At 54.0% G+C, this 23,704-nt stretch overlaps 2 protein-coding genes and 1 long non-coding RNA gene across 6 annotated transcripts in view; 1 reads left to right on the top strand and 2 right to left on the bottom strand.

Moving 5' to 3' along the window:
• The window catches only part of CDH23 (cadherin related 23), a 422,351-nt gene that overhangs the window by 358,248 nt on the left and 40,399 nt on the right, over positions 1–23,704 (top strand). The window lies entirely within an intron of this gene.
• VSIR (V-set immunoregulatory receptor) lies at positions 961–22,538 on the bottom strand. The gene is given in 7 exon segments (NM_001190878.1): positions 961–1,041; positions 1,217–1,410; positions 2,515–2,542; positions 4,869–4,976; positions 9,942–9,998; positions 10,674–11,102; positions 22,386–22,538. Coding segments are annotated over 7 exon segments (936 nt in total). The 5' UTR covers positions 22,468–22,538; the 3' UTR covers positions 961–1,003.
• Positions 8,532–9,014, bottom strand: LOC144331155 (uncharacterized). Its single transcript, XR_013398095.1, has 2 exons — positions 8,898–9,014; positions 8,532–8,671 (listed from the first exon to the last, which is right to left on the bottom strand). It is a non-coding gene; the product is annotated as an uncharacterized LOC144331155 (long non-coding RNA).

The raw sequence follows: 23,704 nt of genomic DNA, 5'->3' as shown, positions 1-23,704 counted from the left end.
TGGGGTGGAAGGTGGGGTGGGGGAGGAGCAGCACAGTGCGGATTTAAACTGGCTCTTACAATCCATCCACAGGGTTTGCACCTGTTTCCCCACATAGTTTTTTAATAGCATCCTGCTTCACACTCAGAAGTGGCCCAGAGTGGACAAGACATTGTGTGGCACCCTTGCAATGGCCCAGGCTGAGCAGCGGGAGTAGAGGATGGGGAGGGTGGGGGGCCCCACTTACCTTCCCAGAAGGCCCCACCCACCTCCCTCACCACTATCTCAGTGGGTGGTGCAACATCTGGCCTGGCCTCAGATTGCCCAAGACACCATTTGCTCACAGTGGCCACTAGGCCCCAATACGTACTTCCCGTTTCGGGACCACCAAGCTCTGGGGACTGGAATGCAGGCACTGGAAGCCCCAGATTGACTTAACCTGTTGACAGATCGTCAGAGAAACTGCTGGTAGGAGGCAGCTGGGGAAGGTGGCGATGGCCAGTGGGCAGGCAGGCCTGGCCCCAGAGCCACTGTGGTACAAAGAGGAAGTCTGACAGAAGAGCAGCCTCAGGCGAGATGGGGGAGCCCAGGCGGCCATGGGGGAGAAGTCTCTCCACAGTGCCCTGTGTCTCATGCCTGGGAGGGTGGCCCAGTGTCCATCTTGTCCCACTGATGCTGCCACATCCCAAGGCTCATGTCTCAGAATTAGAACTGCTGACGGGCTGGACATTCTGAGACTTCTTAAGACTAAGTCATTTGACATCTGTGACTGGTGAAGTTCAGGTCTCTAGGGGAGAATCTCAGCACCCCAAAATTCTTGGAACAGGGGCTTAGCCATCCAGCGTCCCCATGTAGCATCCAGAGGGGTTGAGGGTCTGGGCTTCTGGGATGTCGCAGCATCTGAACCCAGAGCAGGAGGGAGGGAACCAGGGCCGAGGCCAAGGAGGCCACTCACAGAGCCAGCCCTGGCTCAAATGCACCTGCCCCAAACCCAGCCACAACGGCCCACTGTCCCCCAGCTGGTCTAGATGACCTCAAAGTTTGGAGAGTCAGGAACAGGGTCTGCAAAAAAAGGAGAAGCAAAGTGAATGGGGGGTCCTCTGTCCCTCACCCCTCAACCCCACTCCATGAGGCTGTGGAACTCTTCAGGGAGGGTAGGGAGCGAGGCCGACGCCCTGCAGGCCATGAGGTCATGACCTTACAGGTCATGGTGCTGTGAAGGTCAGGAAACACTTACCCAGGGATGGGAAGAAGACGTCTCCGGGGCCTGGAGGAGACAGGGGGGTGCCGGGCTCCGAAAGCAGATGCCGCCCAGACTCAGAAGGCTGCCGCTGGGCCACATAGGACAGGGGGTGCCTGACTTTGGCCTCCAGTATCCCCTGGGCAGGTGATGAGGCCTCAAAGCCAGGGTTTTCAATCCCTTGAGTGTTGCTGCCACAGAATCAGAATGGAAGGTCACCTGTGCTGTCTGGAGCATGAACTCTACCCTCCCTGCCCCCGGCTTTTCTCTCCTCCCTTCCTCTCACCTACATCCCCATCCCCAGGCCTCAGGAGCATCTCCAAGCAAGAAGGCAGGAGCCAGGCCCACAGAGCAAAGGGCATGGGCTGCACCTGCCCACCTGTCCTGAGCTGAGGGCATCAGGGCCCACCAGAACAGACGCCAACTCCTCCCCGACCATCAACCCTGGGCACAGCCAGGAAGCCGAAAATCACAGACACTTCCAGGACTTCAGCCTCAGGAATTTGGGGACAAATTTCTCTTTGGTCAATAGAGTTGATGGCATTAGGATCGAACATCCCCAAAGCCTGTCTTGAGCTGAGGGGAGGGGTTCTCTTCTCTTCCCAGTTGGGAGTAGGATAAGTTCTGAAGACCCCTGCAACTCTTTCTAGGTGGGTTGCAAGCAGGACTTCCTTCAACCTGCCTTGAAGAGCATCCCTTTCAAACACCTAGAGGAGCTTTGCGTTTGGTGTTGCAGGTACCGGGGCAGAAACTCGGGTTCCCTGAGCACATCCTCCAGGCCAGGCTGCATGCCAGTTTCCTGCCCAGAGCACACCAATACACAGTCCCCATCCCCTTTGCCCCTAGACCCGGCCCGCTGCACCACTCTAGGACCCTTCAGCCTCTGCCCTTGTGGCCTGCAGCAGTCCGACAGCTTTCTCCTTGGAGTTCTCTGCAGGCAGGAGGCACAGCTCAAGGGGTGTGGCTGGGGCTGGGCCCGCAGGCGTCCTTTGCGTGTTTCACTGTCTGCGCCAGATCAGCTGCTTCCTCCCTGTCCCCATCCTGGCCCAGGCTGACCACTGAGACCCGAAGGTGGGTGCATGACACATCTGAGCAGAATCAGAGCTCAGCCTGCTGAGTGGGGGTGGCAGGAGAGTAGCCAATCCGCACAGATGTGCAGCCTTCAGCAGCAGATGGCAGAGGCTCTTCTGACCAGCTGCTCTAGGTGGCTAAACAGGGCCCCTACTGCACAGAAGTATCTCTTCCTGGATAGCCGGCCTAGGAAGTTTTCTCAAGCAGGTCTCCATGGGCCTTACCTGTCCATCCGCACCAGCTCCTGGGCACCTAGGGACAGACAGACAGAGAAGCTGGTCATGGAAGGGAAGGCTTCCCCATACAGCATGCCTGCCTCTGCTGGCAGATGCCCTGCAGGGAACAGGAGCGAGCCCAGGAGGGCCCTGCCCAGCTCCAGACTCCATTTCTGCTCACATGGGTGCTGTCCAGCAGTGATCTGCGTGTCTGTCCAGCAGATGGGGCCTCCACGAGGGGCCCATTTTGACGACTGATAAATGAAACTCTATCTGCATTTTCCAAGTGTGTAAGAACACTATTTGCCATCAAAAGGCCAAAGGCAGCCAGCACTTTCTCCTATGGCTTGTCTTACACAGCGTCAGACCTTCAGATTTAAGTACTGACCAAAGGTCAACTCCTGAGTTTGCTAACTGATGTCTCTTGTTTGAACATTTGCCAGGTTCCGGTTTTTAGCCATGACTTACTGTTTAAGGTCAGTGGCTAATTAGAGGGCTCCTGGTCCTCTCTGTCCATCCCCTACATTGCCTAATAGGGTGGCATTCTAGGGGACATCTCTCAGGGAAACCTTACAAGGTGCGAGTCCCCGATCACTTCCCAGCCACTTCACTTACTTTCTGCTTCTCATCTAAGTTGCTGCCGCTTGCCTCAGCCTTGGGACACCCCACCCCCTAAACTGGCCACCAATTAGATGCAGTGACCCCAACTTCCCTCTTTCATGCAGCACCCCACGTCCTCCCACAGATGCTTCTCGTTTTAAGGAGCTTTACTGCCGATTACGATGGGGAAACGGATGGTGGGGGAGGGGCACAACAACAGAACAAACACAGGGAAGTTACCCAAAAGTTCCTGAAATCTATTCGAATCATGGCTATTGTTTACGGCCGACTCATGGGTCAGGCTTCGCGCAGGTGCACACGGGTATTCCCTCATCTCATCCTCTGCACCACCCTTTGGGGTGAGGGTTGTTGGTTCCATTTTAGAGCTGGGGAAACTGAGGCTCAATCCAAAGCAGGATGGAAATCCACACCTGTTGGCCTCTCCAGCAAACTGCCCTCCTCAAGGCTCCAAGCCCTTTCCTTTTCTTCCTGAGAGTGCCTCATTCCTGAGCAGGCTCTGCGGGCCAGCCTTCCACGAGGCAGCAATGCTGCTCCCCGTGCCCTGCTGCCCGGGGCTGCTCTTCTGTTCCAAGCCCTTTACCTGCCCCCACCCACCCCCAGCCATGGGTATTCCTCCTGCAGGTAGGTTGTGGTGGGTTCTAGGAGAGGAATAGGGGAGTTCTGAGAGCAAGGGTGAGGTGGCCATAGCCCCCGAGTGACCCACTATGGGGCTCCATGTGGGAGCCCCCAGGAATGAGGGGAGGGAGGGATGACAAGTTGTTAAGGGCCGGCCACAGGAAATAAGTTGTGAGCCAAAAGCCACCTGGCGCCAGAGCAATCCTTTCTCCGTTACTTCTGTAGCCAGGCAGAGGGGAAGAGGCCAGGGAGGGGAAGCAAGGACAAAAAACTCCCTAGCCCCTTCTTGGAGGACTCAGACTAACCAAGACTCATGCGCGGGGTCAGGACCCAGGCAAGGGGCACTGTCACCTGGCCAGGGTGGGAGGTAAAAGATGTTTGTGCCCATGACTTAAAGCCCAGCCCCACCACTTATTTGCTGTGTGGTTCCTTAGGCAAGTTATTTAACCCCTCTGTGCCTCCGTTTGCCCATCAGTAAAATGGGGACAATGGTAGGACCAAATTCTTGGAGTTGCAATGAGGAGTAAGTGAGAGCATTTTTATTATGCAGTGGACTTCTATTCCCTGGAAAGAGCATGCGTTGAAAGCTCTGAGATCGAGTCCTGGCTCTGCCACTTACTAAGTTATGTAACATTCAGCCAGTTATGTAACCCCGCTGATCTTAGCCTTCTCATCTGGAAAAAGAAAGGGTTGAGCTACATTATCTGTAAGACCCCTTCCACTTCTAATATTCCAAAAGTCATTTTTTGTCTCAACAATTGCTACTAATTACAAAACAAGCACGCCTATACCTTAAACAGGTCCCCCAAGGACTCTGAGTGGCAGCATTTTTATAAAGCAACTTGAGCTACTCCATATGATCATTCATTCAGAAGACATGTGTTGAGTGCTGGGCCAGCACTGCCTGGGAGCCAAAGGGGCTGGTGGGCACTTGGTCCCCAGAAATGGCATGCCTCCGTTCTCTCGGCCATTTTGCCCAGCTCCTGGCCGGAAGTGCAGCAGCTCCCAACTCTCAAATGGAAAGGAATCGTGCCTGCATCGTGCCCTGCTAATCCCAGGCGCTGAGCTGGGGGTTGGAGCAGGTCACTTGCACCGTCCACCCACCCCAGGCAGGCAGGAGTACTCACGACGGTTGGAGGCCGCCTGCCTTTGCTTGTAGACCAGGAGCAGGATGAGGGGGAGGCAGAGGATTCCTACGATGCAGGCACCCGTAGCCAAGGCTGCAGCCGTGATGTCTGAAAGGGCAGAGAGGTAGCCAGAGTGAAGCCCCATTCCCATTGCTCCTCCCAAGTGGAAACTGAGGCCCAAAGAGGGAAGACCAGGCAGCAGGGAGACCCGCCTTTCCCCGGAGTCCCACAGCTAGACCCCCAGCGACTTGCAGAGGCATGGAAGATAAGGGGTTCTCCTTTCAAAGAGAGCCCTGTGCCTGCCGCCATATGCACCTGGAGCATACAGAAATAAGACTAGTCACCTACAGCTCAGGCGGCTCCAGGCAAGAGAGGGAACAGAGTCCTCATCCCAGCCCACAAGGGACAGCTGGAACACCCTTGGCTACAGGTTATTCCCTGAAAAGGGAGAGCAGGGCCTTCGCAGACCCATGCCACAGAGCTCAAGGTCAAAAGAAGCCTAAGTGATGGAAAAGTTTTGAAAATAGATAGCGGTGACGGTTGCACATTGTGAATGTAATTAATGCCATGAACTGTAGGCTTAAAATGGTTGAAATGGCAAATAAATTTTACATTATATATGTTTTATCATAATAGATTAAAAGCCCCAACTCATCCCAGAGACTCCTTAGCTCTGGGACGGGGCCTCTGGAACCCCTTGATCTTGCCACACAAGTCACAGGAGAAACACCCGAGGTGAGAACTAGAAAAACGTGAATCCTTGTCCAATGTTTTTCAATTTTAAACTTATTAAATTACCAAAAAAAGTACAAGCTTAAAAAAATATTCAAATATTCTTCTCCCTTTGTACCAAGAGCCCCTCTGAAGAGACCATCCTTGTGTGCCGGTTTCTGTGTTGTGGTCCTAGTCATATTCCCTGCAAATACAACAGATGCAGGATCATATGACAATGCTTTTCCCACTGAGCACAGCGTGGACATCTCTCTGTCTCACCTATCTCATTCTGCTTAGGGTTTTATCACATTGCTCCCACTAAATTTATTGAAGCAGTCCCCTGTTGGTAAACACGTTGTTTCCGTTTTCAGCATAACTAATCATGTAGCAATCAACTTGTGCATGCAGCCTGGCTCACTCAGGAAGGAAATCTGTAGTAAATTCCCAGCGGTCAAAGTGCTGAGCCAAAGAGTATGTGCATTTTCTTTTAGGCTATTGCTAAATTGCCCTCCAAAAAGGTTGTACCGCTTTGCTGTCCCAACAGCATGGGGAGGTTTGATTTATTTCAGGCCATCTGCTGACTGCAGGAGTTTAGCTGGGAACAGACGTGCCCTCGGAACCACAACCAACATAAACGCATTTCCTTCCCAATTTTAGCCTTTCCCAGAGCCAAAAGATGGGCTGGGATACCTTGTCACAGTGTCAGCTTCGCCCCTGAGAGGTAGATGGGCTGTGGTCTACATGTTGCCTTTGCGCTATTTGTTTGGGAATAAAGTCTGTTTTTGTTTTGCTCTACAATTCGACAGTGTAAACAAGTTTTCAGGAGGTTTGTTCATACCGCAAATGAGAACAAACTGTTTTCAGGCACTTTAGAAGTACCCACCGGTAGAGGAACAGTTGCTATGCTAATTACAAAGCAAGCTCTGCTCCACATTACAGCAGGTTCCCTGCAGATCTCAGCAAGACTGCATTTTGACGTGGAATATTGAAAGTAAAGACATTCTATAACCTAGACACCTCAGTATTTCAAAACCCCCATCAAAGGACCTTATTGTGGGCAATATTTGAGAAGCCAGTTGCAAAGCACTCTCTTCTAGTGATCAAAGCAGGTCTCCTCTGGACGGCTACTAAGCAACATTTTGTGAGCTTTGCCAGGTGCCACTGATGCCTGTTCCCTGTCTGCCTTTGGAGGGTGAGCTCTCCAAAGACAAAGATATTCCTGCCTAACTTCTGTCCCCACATGGAGATTTCCCCTCTGTGGCTCCTCTATCAGATCAGGACTTAATGTCTCTTCAAGAGCCTGAGGCTTCCTTGCAACCTGGGCTGAGTTGACTCTGGGGCAGAGGGGCGCAGAGGTTTGGGGACAGGTCTGTGGATCCAGCTGCTCTCTGAAGCCGCAGGCATCTCTGCAGAGCTCAGCCTCGCCACAGTTCCCCACCCCTTCCCCCAAGCGTGGCCAGTGCCTGGGCTGGCACTCGCAGGGGAGGGCAGGCATGCTTGCTCACCATCCAGAACCAGGCTTATCCTGGGAAGGTGATCAGGCGCTGGCAGAGGTAGCTGCCGACACCGCACTAAGGAATGTGCCAGGCCCTGACACAGCAGGGTGGGATGGGAGGGGCCTGGCCTGCTCAGGCAGCCTTTGTCCAGGGCCTGCCTGGTAGCCCACGGGGATATGTGGAGGAGGGAGTTTGGCTGCTGAGGGTTGGGCTGCCTGGTTTCCCAGGGAGGAAGCTGGGTGAAAGCAGACAGCACATTCTGCTGCACTGGGGAGGCAGGAAGAAGTTCACAGGGAGATGAGCTGCCTGGCCCCCTTCTCTGAGCTCACTGAGAAACCACAGCCCCTCAGCAATGCAGGAGCTCCTTGGGCACCAGCTTCTCTAGTCTCATTCCCCTACCTCAGGCCAACTTGTACTTCCGTGTTATTTCACAGTCAAGCTACACTCTTACTTCCCAAGGATAACATTAAGAGGCTGCGACTGGGGCTGGGCACAATGGCTCAATCCTGTAATCCCAGCACTTTGGGGAGCCCAGGCAGGTAGATCACTTGAGCCCAGGAGCTTGAGACCAGCCTGACCAACATGGCTCCGACCAAAATGCATGTTCTAATTTTGCTCTTGGCCTGTTTGTTGGTTGGAAAAAAGGGTAGCTGAGTAAAAAGTCAATGTAGCCTTTGAGTTGGGTTTGGTTTAGCTGATTCCCATTCCAGCTTAGGTCCTCGTGCATGTCCTCCTGGATGCCTTTGTATCTGCAGGGCCTAGCAGGGGTGGTCCCCACTGGATGCCTGACACATACAGGGTGTAGAGGGATGTGGAAGCCAAGACCTGTACTCAGAAGAGGGAGGTGCCCTTGCATTTTGTCTCCAAGCTGCTGGGTATTTTCACCCAACCTCTCAGTGCCAGGCACCCTTAGAGCACTGCCCCCTTACCCTGTAGGGCACCTCTCTGAGCAAGCACCAGGGGCTAACTGCTACCCACTGCACAGCCCCAAGCTGAGAAGAAGGTGAGTAAGCAGAGCTAAGCAGGCCTGCAGCCAGATCCCAGCTATGCTGCCCTGAGCTATGTGAGCTTGGGCAAGTTAGCATACATTTCTGGGCCTCTGTTCCCATGGATACAGAGAAGATGGTGATGCCTGCTTCATAGAGTTCTTATAAGAATTCCCTGAGGCTAGGCGTGGTGGCTCACGCCTGTAATCCCAGCACTTTGGAAGTCAAGGTGGGAAGATCAATTGAGCCCAGGAGTTCGAGACCAGCCTGGGCAACATAGCAAGAGTCCATTTCTACCAAAAGTGATTTTTTTGTTTTTTGAGACAGTCTCACTCTGTCACCCAGGCTGGAGTGCAGTGGTGTGATCTCGGCTCACTACAACTTCTGCCTCCCAGGTTCAAGCACCTCTCATGTCTCAGCTTCCTGAGTAGCTGGGATTACAGATGCCCGCCACCATGCCAGGCAAATTTTTGTTTTGTTTTGTTTTGTTTTTTTGAGATGGGGTCTCGCTCTGTCACCAGGCTGGAGTACAGTGGCGCAATCTCAGCCCAGTGTAACCTCTGTCTCCTGGGTTCAAGTGATTCTCCTGCCTCAGTCTCTTGAGTAGCTGGGACTACAGGCGCACACCACCATGCCTGGCTAATTTTTGTATTTTTGGTAGAGACGGGGTTTCACCATGTTGACCAGGCTGGTCTCGAACTCCTGGCCTCAAGTGATCTGTCTTTGACCTCCTAAAGTGCTGGGATTACAGGCATGAGCCACCACACCTAACCCCAAAAATAATTTTTAAAAATTCACCAGGCATGGTGATGCATGCCTATAGTCCCAGCTACTTGGGAGAACGAACCAGGAAGATCACTTGCGTCCAGAAGTTTGAGGCTGCAGTGAGCTGTGATTGTACCACTGCATACCAGCCTGAGTGACAGAGCGAGATTCTTTCTCAAAAAAAATCCTGAGGCCAGGTGTGGTGGCTCACGCCTGTAATCCCAGCACTTTGGGAGGCCAAGGCAGTTGGATCATTTGTCAGTAGTTTGAGACCAGCCCGGCCAACATGGTGAAACCCCGTCTCCACTAAAAATACAAAAATTAGTCAGGCGTGATGGTGCATGCCTGTAATCTCATCCTAGCTACTCGGGAGGCTGAGGCAGGAGAATTGCTTGAACCCAGGAGTCAGAGGTTGCAGTGAGCCCAGATCACACCACTGCACTCCAGCCTGGGTGACAGAGTGAAACTGTGTCTCAAAAATATATATATACTATATATTTCACATATATGTAATATATTATATATTATATTACATTATATATAACATATATATTATATATATATTATATATAATATATATATAATATATATATATCCCTGAAGTAGTAATACTTAGTCCAGTGCCCAGCACACAGTGGGAACTCAGGAAAGGTAGTTCTGTTCCCCTTCCTGAGCCTCTTCCTCCTCCCTCCCCTACAACAGAGAACATCTGAGGAACACAGAAACACAGAACACAGAAATCTGAAGTAGTTGAATTCTAGACCCCCAGCCTTCCGAAGTCATAGGGGGCTGGTGGGAAGGGCAGCACTTAGCTGCCTGAGGCACCCAGTACCTGTCATGAGGCACTTTCCCCAGCCAAAGGTGACTGCCAAGGCACAGCCACTCCAGAGAGGCAAGAGGAGCAGAGACTCCAGAGCAGATGGAAGGCGAGTGGGCTTCTGGGGGCTGCACCAAGGAGGAAGCAGAAAGGATGTGCAGCAGCAGAGGAGGAGGAGGACTGGGGTTTCTGTGGGCTTGGGGTGACAAGGCCAGAGTTCCAAACAGGGTCTGGGTGCAGGATGAGGACAGAAGAGAACAGATAACCCAGAAGGGGCAAGAGGATGGTCCCTTACTTTCACTCTCCTGGGAGGAGGATGGGTATGCCACGCAGCTGGATGGTGCATCTTTGCCTGTGGGGACAAACAGAAGGGCCATTAGGTGGGTGTCAGGCCCAGGAGGCCAGGGAGGCTTGTCCAGGCCAGTGTCCCCCTCCCGCCCCAGGTTCTCACGCTAGTGCCTACTCAGCAGTATTGGCCCAGTGGCAGCCTGCACACACGTGCACCCACACACACACCCTGGCATGTTCTCACCCAGCCCATTCTCATGCCACTCCCAGTGGCATGTGGATACCCGCCGGCGCCCACACCTCTACCCGAACCACGGGCCCTTGCACTCTCACCTGAACAGAGAGACAGACACACACACATATTCCTCAACAGCCATTCAGCCATCTACTGAGTCATGCCCCAGGGCACCAATCCGTCCTGCTGATGCCTATACCCACGGTAGCCACAATGTCACCATGAGCAGTCACACTCCCAGCCCAGGTACCTACAGCCTCACACATTAAAAAATCTCAGTGTCCCAAACGGAGCCAGGTACACCCTCCCTCTCCATCACTCCAGCTAACAACACACCCACACTCTACACACCCTTGACCACCCCATCTCACCCACACACTCCCTGGAGTGCCAGTGCTACCCATGCAGCCTCACACTCTGCCCAGCACAGTGTCATGCATGGTCACACCATCAGACAGGCAGCCCTCCACACACGCCGGGCTGTCACGTGCAGGATGCCCTCACCTGTCTGCACCTGCAGCTCCATGGCACCGTGGACCCTGTGCTCCGAGTGGTGGTGCCTGATCTCCACCACAAGGCAGCAGTAGAGGCCGCTGTCCAGCAGGGTCAGGTTGCGCATGGTGATGGAGAAGTTGCCATGGTGGTCGGAGGCCGACTCCAGCCCGTGGCGCTGGGCCAGGTCGTGGCTGGTGTTGGCAGCCTGGTGGCCTCCATGGTGCAGGTGAAGGTCCTGGAACGTGAGGTTGCGGATGGGCCGGCGCTCTGAGCAGGTCTGCACCTCGCCCCTCGAGCTGCGGTACCACGTCTTGTAGAAGGTCACATCATGCCCTTTGTCCACAGGGCCGAAGAACCTGCAGGTGAGGGTGACGTTCTGCCCCTCGGGACAGACGTACAGGGAATACAGCGTGGCGACCTTGAAGGCTGCCACCGGACCTGCTCAGAGAGAGGAGAGCCCTGTCACCTGACTGATCCAGCGCTACTCCTGGCACCCCCAGAGCAGGGAAGAACCTTGGCCTCAGCTACTTCCCAGCCTCAGGCCCCAGGCATGTCAGCTGACCTCCCTAAGACTGCCTTCTGCATTTGTTCACGAACCCCACTCCATCCTAGGCTGTTGCGGGGGGAGCCACAGAAGCTTCCCCAACTAGGGGTGCTCTTGGATGCTAGACAGGGCAGGGAGAGACTCGGAGGGAAGCAATGCAGTCGGGTGTGTCCCTCTTCCCAGTAGAGTGTATGCACAGCCCGTTGGGTGGGAGGCAGGTTGGGGAGCAGAAAGGCTGTTTGGAACAGCAGCTCCTTGTCCTTGGCCGCTCTGTAGGGGTCATCAACACCTCTGCCCCTTCCTACTCCTAGGACTGAACATGCCTTCCCGTCCTCACCAGGGAGCACTGAGAGCACCTGCTTGTGCAAGGCCTGGGCCGGGTGCTGCATCTCACCTGCATGCTGAATGCATGGCCTCCCCTTGAGCAGATGAGGTCTGCATTCTCAAGAGTAGAACCCCATGGCAAAGGCAATCCAGTGCCAACCCTCAGGTCACTTGGAGGAGGGAGGAAACAGCCTTCTGGGGACAGTCAGGGACTTCCTGAAGGAGGGAGGGTCTTTGGACTTGGTGCATAGATAGGATTTCAGCCAGTAGAAAGGGTGTCCTAAGCAAGGTAGTGTGAAAATGGGAAAACTCAGTGTCTGAGGGACCGGGACAGAGAATACGTGAAAGGTCATCTCATCCGTGCACTTCCTCCCAGCCAATGTTGGAAAATTGTCTAGTTCTGTTTGCTTTTTTTTCACCAAGAAAATGAAGCAATTCCCTGGCCCACTTTGCCTTATCCCAATCCTCCGGCATTTAATCGGGTTGACCCTCAAAAGCATGAGCTTTTGAAAACAGAATATGGGCTAGAGGCCGTGTTTCTAACTGTATGAGCCTCAGTTTCCTCATCTGTGCAGTGAGAAAACTATTGGCTACAATGCAGGGTTGTGAGAGGACTAGATGAGGGAAAGACGAGAACACAAGATGTGAGCTCTAATGCCCTCTGCAGATCTCTGAGGGATACCTACAATTATTACATGTTAGTGTTATTTTTATTTTTAATTTATTTGTTTTGGAGACGGGGTCTCCCTCTGTTGCCCAGGCTAGCCTTGAACTCCTGGCTTCAAGCAATTCTCCTGCCTCGGCCTCTCAAAGTCTTGGGATTACAAGTGTGACCCACCATGCCTGGCCAGTGGTATTTTTATTTTAAATGGCATGTCAGGCTGTTGTGGGTCTAGTAGAGAGGAAAGGAGGGTTAGAACTATGTACAGAATCCAAACTGATACATCCTTTTCATTGCCCCAGCCAGGGGCATTGCCCAGAGCCAAGATAACACCACATCCTCCTTCAGATGCCCCTTCCCTGCCCTTAGAGCCCAGGACCCTGGGCGGCAGGCTGAGACCCACTGGAAGAGCTGAAAGCCTTGTCCAGTCAAGAGAGAGGCAGCCTGGTGGGGCTTCTGGAGCTGGCCAGCCTGCATTGGACCAGTAGCTGTGGGCCACTTAGACGCTGAGCCCCAACTCCTCACTCACAGATGTTTTCACCCAGAAATGAACACATTTCCCTGGCAGAGTTGAGGCTAGGGTTAGTAATAATTCACATGAAGTGTTCTGCAAGTGCCATGCGAGTAGTCGGTGCTTGGTACTTGGGAGTTAGACAGGTCTCTAATTCATTCAGCAAGTCAAGAAGCGCCTCCTAGGAGTGAGAAGCACAGTGGGATGGAGAAGCCAGCTTTAAAGGCTTTCCTGCTAAGGTGTGAATGACTGATAACAACTTGTGATCCGATCCTGGGTGGCTTGTGTTTAAAGGAGAGTCTCCAAAGGCAGCAAAGCCCCAAATGGCATGTCTGGAGGAGTGCAGTTTTAGGCAGAGAGCCAAGTCTGGGAGCCCCAGATTTTTAGAGTCATTGTCAGGGTGAGCAGAGATTTCAGAACTTCTTTGGCAAGATACAGGATTCCTTTTCAGGCAGAAACACAGAGACCCAGAAAGGGAAAGTGGTTGGACTGAAGTTCCAGAGTTCCAGAAGGTATGAACTCAAAGCCGGGAGCATGGGGGACCTCAGGTGGTGCAAGATCTAGGTAGAACCATAATAAGAAGACATAGCATGTGTTGTGCACTGTGCTGAGGGTTTCATGGGCTTATCTAACAATGATATAAGGTATTACTTTTATTCCCATTTCACTGATGAAGAAACTAAGGCACAGAGAACTTATGTAACTCACTGATGATCACACAGCAAGCAAGTGCTAGAGCCAGAATTAAACTCAGGCATGTAGACACTACACTGATGAAAAAAGTCCAGAAACTGGAAGCCCACAGGCCACATCCAGTCTTCACACATATTTCATTGGATCCTCAAAATCTTTTTAATTTTCTTGAGATGGCAACATTTAAAAACCAAGAATTTGACATGAAAATTCTGACTTCCAGCTCTCCTTAGAAAATCAGAAGATAACGCTAAACCAGCTTTCCCACAGGGCAACTGTCAGCTGGAGCTCAGTAGCAGCTTTTGGGGGGCACCAGCACTCCAGTTCGCCACAGTCCGTACTACTCCCTAATAATTCCACCTGGCCTGCTTCGCTCTGTCACCGTGGTTTCTTGGCCCTATGGACATTGGAGTTTGTGATGAATGAGTGTGGCTCCTTGGGCTAGCTGGCATGGGACTCTACTGCCCAAACCCATTATGCTACAAATCTGACCCACAGACTCAAGAGAGGAGATGATCCACCCAGGGTCCCCAGGGCAAGCCTGGCAGTGCAGGGACTAGCCAACTCTCCTCTGACTGCTAACCCACTGCCCTTACCCCTGCAGCAGGCTCAGTGGAAAAGGAGCCCCAGGAAGCTTGGCTGTGCCCCTGGTTTTGTCCGTGCTGGCCTGGACTTCCCCTTCACACCTGAGTGGGGTGGGTGTAGCTGCAAAACCATGGCCCTGCCGGGAAAAAGAAGTGAGGAGGACCTAGGGAAAGGGCTCTCCCACATGCTCCCAGGAAGAACCACAACCCGCCCCAAGAGTGAGTCTTGTGCTGCCCCCTTCCCCAGCAGGCCATGTGGCAGGTCTGACCAGCACCTCTCCCAGCTTCTGCCCCTTTCTCCCTTTGTCTGGCATTGCCTCCTACCCCAGAGCCACCCCAGGGCTGGGAGCCGAATTCAGCTCCAGCTTTAGTTACGGTAGTATTTACTACCAGGACACACACCTTGGGGGCTGGCTGAAGGGCTGGCTCAGCAGACACAGGGCTGCAGGCCAGGGGTGGGTAGGGCAGGGCAGGTAAAGTAGAGCTGGCGGCCAAAGCTGAGCTGGGTGGGGTTGGGGGCCCTCAAGTGGACAGAGGTGTGGACAAGGGGGGCTAGCGTGGTTGTTGGCCTGAGTATCCCTGTGAACAAGGTGGGGCAGGGCACCAGGCTGGGAGCCCTCAGGGTCTAAGCAATGGGGTTAATGACCCCAGGATTGTACCCATAGCACCCGCAGCAGTGGGGAAGGTATGTTCTCCCCTGGAGGCAACTTCCTTGAGATGCACGGAGGATGGGGGTGGGTGCATCAGAGAGAAAGCAGGGTTCAGGGAGTGCTGTAGAGGGGGCATTGCTCAATCCCCCACACTGCCCCACCCCTCACACACTGGCCACCCATCCCACAGGTCCCAAAGGAGTCGCTCTCTTTTTAGAAAAACGGAGAAGCTGCCCTAGGATTCAAGTTTGGGGAGCAGGGGAGGATGTCCAGTTTCAAGCAAGAGGGCCAGACAGGAGAGGGTCCAGGACAAACCAGAGGGACAGGACAAAACAAGGATCCACGGGGGTTTGTCCTGGGGAGGGAGGGAAGGCCAGAAAACACCCCATTTACTGTGTCTGAGACTCCAGCTGGGACAAGGCGCACGGCAGCCTGTCCTCAGGAGGACACTCGAAGGCATGGTATTGGGGAGAGGGGCAGTGCACAGTGTGCAGAGGGGCCTGCACGCGCCCTGCGGCCTCCACGTCTGCGCACATGCACGTGTGTTGTCAGGGGAGCTGTTCAGCCCGGCTAAAATTACAATTCTTTGGCAAGAGGATGTTGCTTATTGTCAGGAACAGATCCTTTCGGACACCTGGGTCATTGTCGGAGACCGGGGAAAGTGGGTGGGGAGGAAGGCTCCTGGCTCCAGGGTGGCCAAAGAGCATGTGGGACAGGAAAACGACCTGGGGCCTGGGCCTGAGAGCATGTGCCAGGCGGGAACCGTCTGGTTGCCATGCTGCTGTCAAGACCCAGTGCCCCCAGACCCCCACCCGCCACCTGCCACTAGGTAAAGAGGCAGGGCCACCTAGAGGAAGAGTGCCGTGAACCTGGGAAAGCCTGAGTCTCAAGAGTAAAACTCTCGCTTGGATTGCAAGGTCCTGGGGCCTCAGTGTCCACTTAGTTGTGCCCTCATTGTGTGCCCCTGGGCAGGTCCCACCCCTCTCTGAGCTTCCCTTTCTTCATCTTAACCTGAGGGCTGTCCCATGTTCCGAGGCCCCCTCCAGCTCTAAAATCCTGTGGCCAGGAGGGAAGAGCTGTCTTATGACCATGTGTTATGTGTAGGCACTTGCTGAGCATCTTATACCTGTCACATTTAATTCTCATAACACCCCCGACATGGGTGGTATCATCCCCACTTTAAAGATGAGGAAACAGACTCAGAGAAGTGACTTGCCCAAGGCCACACAGCCCTGCGTGACTGAGCTGAGATTCACACCTTGGATGGGCCAGCACTGCAGACAGGAAGAGCCCCCACCTCTCCAGAACCCTCCAGTGGGCAGGCAGGGTTGATACCTCATCCTTCAGCTATTTAGAAAGAATGAACTGACCGTGCATTGACCTCCACGCCCTCCGTGCAACATTCCTGCTCTGCCTCAGACCCAAGCTGAAAACATCATTCTTTCATTCCGCAAATATTTACCAAGGTCCTAACATGGGCCAGGCCCAGGCAGGGAGGCTGTGGGGATGCAGAGTTCCATCAGGGGCATCTGCTCAGAACTTGGGCCTGGGCCTGTGCCTGTGATTTCTAGCTGTGGCACCCTCAGATGTTTCTGTCCTAGTACAAGGGAAAGGAGCTCTTGTTGGCATCTTCTCAGAACACCAGTTTTTGTGACCTTCACCTCTCTACACCCAGCAGGCCCCGGGTGACCCCTGTGAGTGTGCACGGGATGGGTGTGTGTGGGTGTGGACAGGCTTGTGTGTTTTTCATGACAGGGCGTGAGCTTAGCCCACAGTCGCCAAGGCAACGCCCCAGCCTTTGGAGGTGGGACCCAAGCTTCGTTAGTCGCGCCTAGGAGGCCCCACCCAAACAGCTGAACTCTGACCAGCTGCTAGGGGTTGTCAAGTAAGCAGTTATTAATTGACTGCTGTGGCTGGCCCCGCACTAGATGCAAAAGGTCCCGTCCTTGGTCTCACAGGACATCCCAAAGAGAATGGGACCTGGTTCCAGCTCCCCGCAAGGCCCCATCCCCCAGGATAGTCCACGGGCTGGGGCTGGGGCTGTAGGAAAAGACTATGTTCTGTCTTTATCAAGATGTAGAGGGAAACAGAGGCATGGATCAATCAGGCTGGGTCTGCCAAGGCTAAGAAAGGAAGCGTGGCAAGGAAAAGGCTGAGGGCCTGAAGCCAGCAAGTCTGCCCTGGGGCTTTCTGGCCAGTGAGGACAAAGGGCATCTCAGATGTGTTTATTGATACCTGCCCCCGCAGGAAGTGTCCATTCACATCAGACCGAGGGGGCTGGGAAGGGGAAGCCAGGCTCTATTGAAGGAAGCGGCACTTCCAGCACCTTGGGAAAGCGTCCTGCATCCGGGGCTGGGGCTGGAGGCTAGCATGCCTCCCCGGGGAGGGCCTAGACAGCTGGCCAGAGGTCCTGGCCCGTGGATGCTTCTGTGCATGAACCCCTCCCAGACTCCCCAGGCCCTTTTGGAGGAGGACTGTGTGCAGGCCAGGCTCCCAGCTCCAGCCAGCCACCCTCATGCTCCTATGCCATGAAGACGTCCTTAGGGTCCATCTCAAGTCTTTTTGCCCCCTAATATTCTGTGCCAGGCATCATTCTAAGTACTTGTTTGTTTGGTTGGGTTTATTGTTGTTGTTTGAGACAGAGTCTCACTCTGTTGCCCAGGCTGGAGTACAGGGGTGCCATCTCGGCTCACTGCAACCTCCGCCTCCCAGGTTGAAGCAACTCTCCTGCCTCAGCCTCCCGAGTGGCTGGGACTACAGGCGCCACCACCACGCCCGGCTAATTTTTGTATTTTTAATAGAGACGGGGTTTCACCATGTTGGCCAGGCTGGTCTTGAACTCCTGACCTCATGTGATCCACCTACCTCGTCCTCCCCACGTGCTGGGATTACAGGCGTGAGCCACTGTGCCTGGCTGTTTGGTAGGTTTTCTTTAGAGAGCTAGGGTCTTGCTCTTCACTCAGGCTGGAATGCAGTGACAACGAGATCATAGCCCACGGTAACCTCAAACTTGTGGGCTCAAGCTATCCTCCCACCCCTGCCTCCCAAGTAGCTAGGACTACAGCCACATGCCACTATGCCCAGCTAATTTTTAAATTTTTCGTAGCAATGGGGTCTAGTTATGTTGTCCAGGCTGGTCTCCTGGCTTCAAGTGATCCTCCCACCTCAGCCTCCCAAAGTGCTGGGATTACAGGCATGAGCCACCGTGCCCTGCCTCATTCTAAACACTTTTACATGGGTTAGTTTATGTAATCCTTCACCCTATGAGGTAGGTACTAGTATCATCTCCATTCTACAGATGAGAAAAAGGAAGCACAGAGAGATTAGTATCCTGCCCACAGCCTTACAACTAATAAGTGATGGTGCCGGGATCTGAACCCAGGTAGTCAGTCTCTGGAGGTCTGGTGCCATCTGACTACTCTCTAGAGACTAGAGGTAGCTGGGGACTGACTGGAGGCCCCACCTCCTTCCTGAAGATGGACAAATGTCATGACCAATGAAAGCCCAGCTTGCCTTGCCACGTCTACCACATAGTTTTACTTTTGGTTTTACATTAAATAACATTGAATCATATATAGAAGAGGTTATTCCCTTTCAAAGAGAAAGGCCCAGTTTGATGCTAATATGTCTCTAAAACCTCTCTCTCTCACTTGCTAATCTCCTTTTCTTTTAAAATTTTATTTTATTTTAATTTTTCGCAAGGGAAAACAGCAGTTTTCAGACTCAGAGCCTTCCCAGGCTAAAGTTTCCCACTAGAATTTAATACCCTTATATGGTTTTCCTGTTACGTACTTTTATGGTTTTGTTCTATTTATGACAAGTGATACTGGCTTTCCACTAATGACAGCGATAAAAAGTTTCCTTTTAAAAATCTACATACGCAAATAAAAGAATGAATAGATTTAAAGAAAAAATAACTAAATATTATGAAAGGGCAGACACTGCAGAGATCACAAAGGTGATAAGCAAATGACTGCAGCTAGGGAAACACCGGTGTGGAATTACCCTTCAGAGGAGGGTGGTCAGCCTCACTGAGACCATGTCACCCAACCTGTCCATTGCGCAAAGGGGAAGTGTGTGTTTGTGTTCCCATGATGAGTGAACAGCAAAGGCAGGGTTTGACCCCAGGTCCCCATGGGAAATAAGATCCTATGCAGAAAGGCTAAAGGAATGGGCTTGCTTGGCTTGGTAAGTAGCAGAGCAACCTCATTACTGGATTACTCACTGATGAGCAAGATGGTGGCCACTGTCTTTGTCTTTGGGGATAGCCAGCCAAAGTGAATGGACTGAATGTAAAAGAATCAAATGTAAGAAAGATCCCACCAAGATTAGCAAACCCAGGACCAGGCTTGCCTTCAATATCCCCATCTCCAGATAACTTTAAGAGGAGAACCTGTAGGCACCTCCGTGGGCATTTCAGACTGTGAGGACCCATCGGGGCTCACAGGTAACTGGATGCAGCCCATGCACCCTTCACACTCCAGGTTTTGGAGAATCTAGTCCCAGTGAAGCTCACCAATGCGTTCCCAGGCCCTGGGCACTCCGTAAGGCCCTGTAGAGAGCAAGGACCTTAGATGGAAAACCAGTGGCATGTGGCCTGCAGAAGCCAAGAAATCCCATAACATTACACAGTATTCACGAGCAGCCGGGTGCTGTGTTAAGTGTTCGTTCATTGACTCTTCACAGTAGCCCTCCAAGGGAAGTGTTATCATCATCCCCGTTTTAGAGGTAGGGGAACCTGCTCAGGGATACTGAATAACTTGTCCAATATCACAGAGCAGTAAATGGCCATCTTGGGATTTGAGCCTAGGTCTGAGTGACTCGCAAAGCCCAAGAGTTAAGCAAGGGGTTGTACGGAAGCCCTGGCATGCAAGTCCCTGGCTTTGCCATACACAGGCGTGCCGGGACTGCTGCTAAGGGTATCTGTGGGGCCACTGGAAGCCACAGTGCTGATCCCTGGCCCACCCTCCCCTGGGAGACCGGACTGACCCTGGATCATTGGTTGGCTAAAGCCTGGGGCCTCAAGCTTGGTATGTGGGGCTTGATACCTCAATACTTGGTATGCCAATGGGTCGTCATTGAGGATCTCTTTCTTCCTTTCATCCGCTCAGGCCTAAGACCCCAAACACTGTGTGCGGATAGGGAGGTGGCCCCTTTAGCATCTCAGCAGCACACTCCTGCCTGGATCACCCTCTCCCAGGAAGGTCAGACCTCAGCAGAACCTTTGCCCTGCTTGGGAGGAAACACGAACAACCAGTACAGCTCAGCAAGGGGCTCCCAGTATTGCTGGCCCTTGGGTGTCCCTGGCATTGGGTAGATGCCCCCTCATGCAAGGGACTGGCCTCGAGGCTGTTCCTCTCTACTCCAGAGCCTCTGGGCAGTGGGTTGTGGATTTCCTAAGAGCTGACCATTGCTGCGTCAGAGGCTTGCAGCACTGGGTTACTCAACAAGGCCCTGCAGCCTGGTTTGCTGTGAAGAGGAAGATGGGGTCTCTCGTCCCTAACCCCAGTACACTTCTATGAACTTAAATGTGCTCATCCCAGAGGTTGGGACTCCTGAGTCAACCCATGAGGACAGGGCAAGGACAGTAACTGCCTCAGGTCCTGGGAATATCTGTGGGGAAGAAGAGGCTCTGCCACCCTTGAGATCTGCTGGGTCCTGGTCCCAAGTGTACCTCTCCACCCATCTCACCCTGAGTCAGGCCCAGGAAAGGAGTATCTCTGGTGTTTGCTGGGCTTCTGAACACCACATTCATTACTACCATTCTCCTCAGTGCTGGCCCAAACCCAAGAGCTGCAGAACAGGCTGGTGCCGGACACTCTATCTCACCTTCCTGGCATAAAGGCTTTGACCTTGGGCAACATACCCAGGGCAGCCCAGCACCTCGGCAGGCTTGTGATCAATCTTCTCAACTTACAGATCCTGCTGGCCACGCCTGCAACCAGGCCTCCCATCTGCTAGCCCCTCGGTGCACACTGTCCTGGGGAGTTGGGTCAATATCTATTATAGTGTGTCCATGTCACAGTTCAGAATACTGAGGTCCCAGAGCAATTCAAATGCTTCTGACTCCTTTCATTGGAAAGCTGCAGCCAGCCTAAATCATCTCCCTGTGCTGGGCCCAGGAAGAGATGGCTCTTTGGTGTACCATGTTGTTTGAGTAGCCAAGACCTCTGGGAGTAAAGGCCCCATGGCCATATAAGCAATACAGGGGAAGGCGTCCCGAGCTCCTCTTGGGGCCTCTCTGCTACTGGGTGCTCTGCAAGCTGGGTCCCTGTGCCCTGGATCTCTAGAACTGTTTCTCAAATTGGGGCTGCTGAACAGAGGGCAGCCCAGCCAAGTGAGGGCAGGAAGTGGGCAAGAAAGCAGGAAGGGTCTCACAGGGTCACCTGGGAGGACAGGGCAGGGCAGGTGGCCCATGACAGGTGGGATGCTGACTTGCCTGCCTGCCACCGTCCCCTGTTCCTTCTGGAAGCCATGCCCTGCCGTAAGCCGTGGCCTTGGTGCTGAGACTGTCCACTCCACCTCCCGTTCTCCTCTTCCCTCTGACTGTCACCTTGAGGAGCATCCACCCTGGGGCTTAGGCAGCTGTGTCTGCGACATGTGGAGCCCTCCTCCTCCTCAGAGGCCCAGGCCACCCTCCAAGTGCTGAGATAGCCGGCAGCCTGTGGGCACCCAGGTTGCTGAGGTATCTTCCAGGTTCAGCCTCCTCCTATCCCTCTTATCCCGTCACCCTCTCCTTCTGTTCCATCCCGCCCATTGGGTCCCTCTGCCAAGCCCTCCACCTCCCTCCTGCCTCCCTCCGAGTCCCTGCATGACTCATACTTTCCCTGGGCCCTCCCCATAAAGTTTGGTTCCACAGACTCTTTGAAGAGATCCAGCCTCTTCAGCTCTGGGCAGGCAAGAACCAGGCAACCAGGCCATGGGTACCAGGGCCTCTGCCCCCAGCCCAGGAACCCCTGTGTTCAGGCTAGGCTACTGTCTGAACATGCTGACAGTCTGGACTTTGGAAGGGGAAAGTGGTGTTTCCCTGTGTGGGCTTCTGTGTTTGAGCTGAGGAAACTGAGACCAGAGAGATGCCGTAAGTTATCCAGGGACCTAGAAGGGGCTCGTGGCTGAGCTGGAGAGTGTCCCACATCCTCCCCAGTACCCCACACTGGTCCCTGAGTGGCAGCCTTGCTAGGATGGCAGGAATCAGCTGACCACTTATTCCTGGGCTATCAGACCCTTAGAATCGGGACCAGGTGGGCAGTGTTGCCTCTGTGTCTGAAAGTGGGCCCACCATGACCAGTGCCCACCAAGGCTCAGCCAGGGGTTTCACCAGGGCAGAGCATACCACGCCCTCTGTGTCCTCTGCAGCACTAGAGCCCTGAGACTAGAGGGGCCAAAAGATGCCAGCTGTCAAAAGCCGGTGACATCCACCAGAACACACTGACCACCCCCACCCTGCGCCTCTCCTTCTCTGCAGAAGCTACCTGTGCCTGGGGCTCTCTGGGCAGCCCTCAAGGGACAGCCCTGCCTGCCACTTGGGCAGCTATCAGAGCATGCAGATGTGCCTGATGCCTATCTGGGACACTTGGCACAGTCGCCACTGCACCCTGCCCAGTGGTCCCAGCAGCCTCCGGGCGGTGGGTGGAGTGGGGTGCACGGTCACACAGGCTGAAAGGGCTCCCAGGACGCCCCCATCCCACAGTTCCCACTCCAGTCTGCTGTCTTCTCCCAGCTCTTCCCCAGCGCCCCGCCTCCCCCGACCTTACCTAGGGACGCAGCCAGGAAGAGGGCGAAGAGCAGGGATCCCCAGCGCCAGCAGCCGGCCTCCGGGGCCGTGGGGACGCCCATGTCGCCGTTAGACCTGCAGAGGAACTTCTGGTGCCGGGGAGCGGGCGGGACGCCGCCGGCGCGGGGAAGCCTCCCGCGAGTGAGTGCGAGCGAGTGCGAGCTAGTGAGCGCAGCGGGCGGCCCCAGCGCCGCGCTCCAGGCACCCGCCCCCGTCGCGCAGCGCCCCCGGCGGGGCGTGTGGGGGAACTGCCTCTCAGAGGAGGGGCTTCCCGGAGACCGGCCCCGTGGGTGGGGAGCCAGTGTGCGTCCCAGCGAGTCAACTCTACTTGATCGGCAGTTTAAAGCCCGTTCTACAGTCCCCCAGTCCTTTGGAGAGAAGATTATTATTGCTGCGCAGCCTAAGAAGCAGATCTACCTCTCACAGCGTGACAGACGTTACCATGGCTTTCATCGGCCCTCAGCCACCAGCCTTTGAGTGGTCTGGGGACAGACTTGTACCTTACATCATCCAGCCAGACCAGGGCTTGGTATGTGGTAGGCACTCCCAGTTGTGGAATGAGTGAGTGAATGAGTGAATGAATGAAATCTAACATTGTGAAGAGCTAGGCAAGCTGGAACCAGTTTAACTGTAGATTCAGAGCCTAAGGCACCCTGAGTGCATGCGCGCGCGCGCACACACTCCAGTGTGTGCACACACACACACACACACACACACACACACACAGAGAACAGATGCAGGACTGCACGCCAGGATCAGCACATCCCTACCCTGGGACACAGACAGGTATGCAGGCAACACCTGTTGGCGTGCCCCACAGCATATCCTGCAAGCCCACCTCCGGCAGAGGCCTCAGCTGTCAGCCCGGCTGTGCACCAGCCCTCCCTCCCTGGTGCCTGGATATCTGCAGGACACTCTGATGCACCCTAACTTCTAGTGCCTCTGCTCTTGCACCCACACCCAGCACTGCTGGCACCACTGGAATGTCTCTCCTCTCCTCTCCAAATTGTTCTCATCCCTCAGGGCTCAGCCTAAGTCCTCCCACTTCACAAAATGTCCTGACCCTTCCTTTTCCCCCCGCAAATCCTTACTGTCCACACTCCCTTCAGCTACCACCTCCTGCCTGAGATAACCAAGCAGTTGGTTCTTCTTCCGGCTCTTCTGCCCTCCGGAGCTAAACTACAAACCTCTCCCTGATGTTTCCGAGTCCCAAGCACAAAGCTGGGCGTGGAGAAGGTGTTTATTGCACTTTTATCTGAATGGACAAACCGATGAATGAGTGAGTGATTATGTGATGGA

This window comes from Macaca mulatta, chromosome 9, assembly GCF_049350105.2.
Source record: "Macaca mulatta isolate MMU2019108-1 chromosome 9, T2T-MMU8v2.0, whole genome shotgun sequence".
Lineage (NCBI taxonomy): Eukaryota > Metazoa > Chordata > Mammalia > Primates > Cercopithecidae > Macaca > Macaca mulatta.
Note: the sequence above shows the minus strand (reverse complement) of the source record. Positions and strands in the feature narration are given on the sequence as shown.